The sequence below is a fragment of the Sinocyclocheilus anshuiensis genome, unplaced genomic scaffold, assembly GCF_001515605.1.
Source record: "Sinocyclocheilus anshuiensis isolate Anshui unplaced genomic scaffold, SAMN03320099.WGS_v1.1 scaffold859, whole genome shotgun sequence".
NCBI classification, from domain to species: domain Eukaryota; kingdom Metazoa; phylum Chordata; class Actinopteri; order Cypriniformes; family Cyprinidae; genus Sinocyclocheilus; species Sinocyclocheilus anshuiensis.
In genome coordinates this window covers 27,362-29,025 of record NW_015542370.1, presented here as the reverse complement: position 1 = coordinate 29,025, position 1,664 = coordinate 27,362, and the positions used below count along the sequence as shown (strand labels likewise).

Genomic DNA, 1,664 nt, shown 5'->3' with positions numbered 1-1,664 from the left:
TCCCCATCCACGCTCAAAGTCTATGTGGCGGCTATAGCGGCCTCTATATCGGTGGGCAGAAATGGCGCAGTCATCCGCTTCCTGTAGGGTGCAAAGAGGCTGAATCCGCCTCGTCCGCTACCGTCCCTTCATGGGACCTGGCCACTCTGCTGAGGGCCCTGAAGGGCCCCACTTTTGAGCCACTACAGTTGGTTCCTGAGGTAATCGGAGTGTTTTGCTTGCCTCCACACCAGATCCCGCGTAGATCTTTTCGCGAAGCGAATAATCACCGGTCTTGGCCTGTTGTCCAGCTTTCCCAGACGATGCGCAATATCGATGTCAGCTTGAATCGCCACGTTTGAGTCAGGAACAACTGCAGCACAGATGTTGGAAACCTTCAGCTTGATGTTTTCATCAGATTGCTCGGGGATTCCGTACAGACGAAGATTCCATCTGCGCTGATATCGTTCGGTTTCATTCAGTTTTTGCTCAAGCTCAGAGATCTTGGTATTATTCAGATTCACAGTAGATTTACATTTTTTCATGTCGGTTTTCAATGCATTGACTTCTTCAAACACAAAGTCAATCGACTTCTTGAGACCCTCAATACTCACGGTGTTTTTGGTTATCATTTTACCGAGATTGTCTGCACTCTCCTTGATTTTAGATGTCAAAGCCACAATTATGTTATCTTGCAATTCTGTCAGCGAAATGTCTCCTCGAGATTTCTTTTGCTGAGGTTTCACAGGCGTATCTTGGTTAGAGTCACACGCTGACTCGAGGACTGGACTCTCACTCCGAGAGAGATCGGGACATTGTTGGCTGTATTCATGGTCAGTTATGAAATGTGAGGTAGCTTCAACTCCAGCAACGAGAGGAATGCCAATTTCCATTTCTTCCGTATGGACATTAGAAGTAGAGCACTTATTTTTCCCTTTGCGCTTCATCATGCACTTCGCAGCATCCATGTGCAAGAAGACTTAACGGCCGTCAAGTTAGAAAACTTAAATTAAACAAAGCAAAACTATAAGCGACTTTGCTAAAAAAAAAAAAAAGAAAACAAAAATGCCTAATGCATAATTAAACGATATCTTTGCGACCAGGTTTAATTTTAAGTTAAAACTTGGGAATGGAAAGGATATATGCATCAGCTGCACATAATTGCTTCCTCTGTTTTTTTTGGTACTGTTGTTGCCGCTATCTTGCGCAACCCCACAACGCCAAAGTGCAAGTTTTTGAAAATGCCACCGTTATCGTTTTCGTGTAAACACCCAAAACGGGAATCTTTGAAAACGGTGACATCATGCGCGTTTGTAGTACGTGTTAGGTATGTAGACATGTGCAGTACGTGTCGATTTTAAAGGCAAGCGCGAACAAACATAAACAACAATGGCGGAGTACATGGTACTGTTGTTGCTGCTCAAGAGTTTGCTAACGCTTCTTCAGCAAAGTGTGGATTTACTAAACCAATATTAACCAACAGCGGAAGCGCATCATATACATATAATCGTCACTTCCCTACAGGTACTGTTTACTAACAAGGTGACAGCGCCAACTACTGGCCTGGCATACATAATGCAGCATTTTTGGCCGTTTACGCGGATGTGTGTAAATGTAACGGAGGCCAGCGAGTAGGTGCTGTGCAGGTAAACCTCACTCCCCTGATCTCAAGAGACGCACTAGCG

General features: G+C 44.7%; 1 protein-coding gene across 1 annotated transcript in view; it reads right to left on the bottom strand.

Moving 5' to 3' along the window:
* LOC107692222 (uncharacterized) overlaps positions 1 to 1,008 on the bottom strand; it is a 6,612-nt gene extending 5,604 nt beyond the window's left edge. Inside the window, exon 1 of the mRNA XM_016491186.1 lies at positions 318 to 1,008. Coding sequence (XP_016346672.1) covers positions 318 to 947 — 630 coding nt within the window. The 5' untranslated portion in view covers positions 948 to 1,008. The remainder of the gene's footprint in view (positions 1 to 317) is intronic.
* Positions 1,009 to 1,664: the final 656 nt, after the last annotated feature.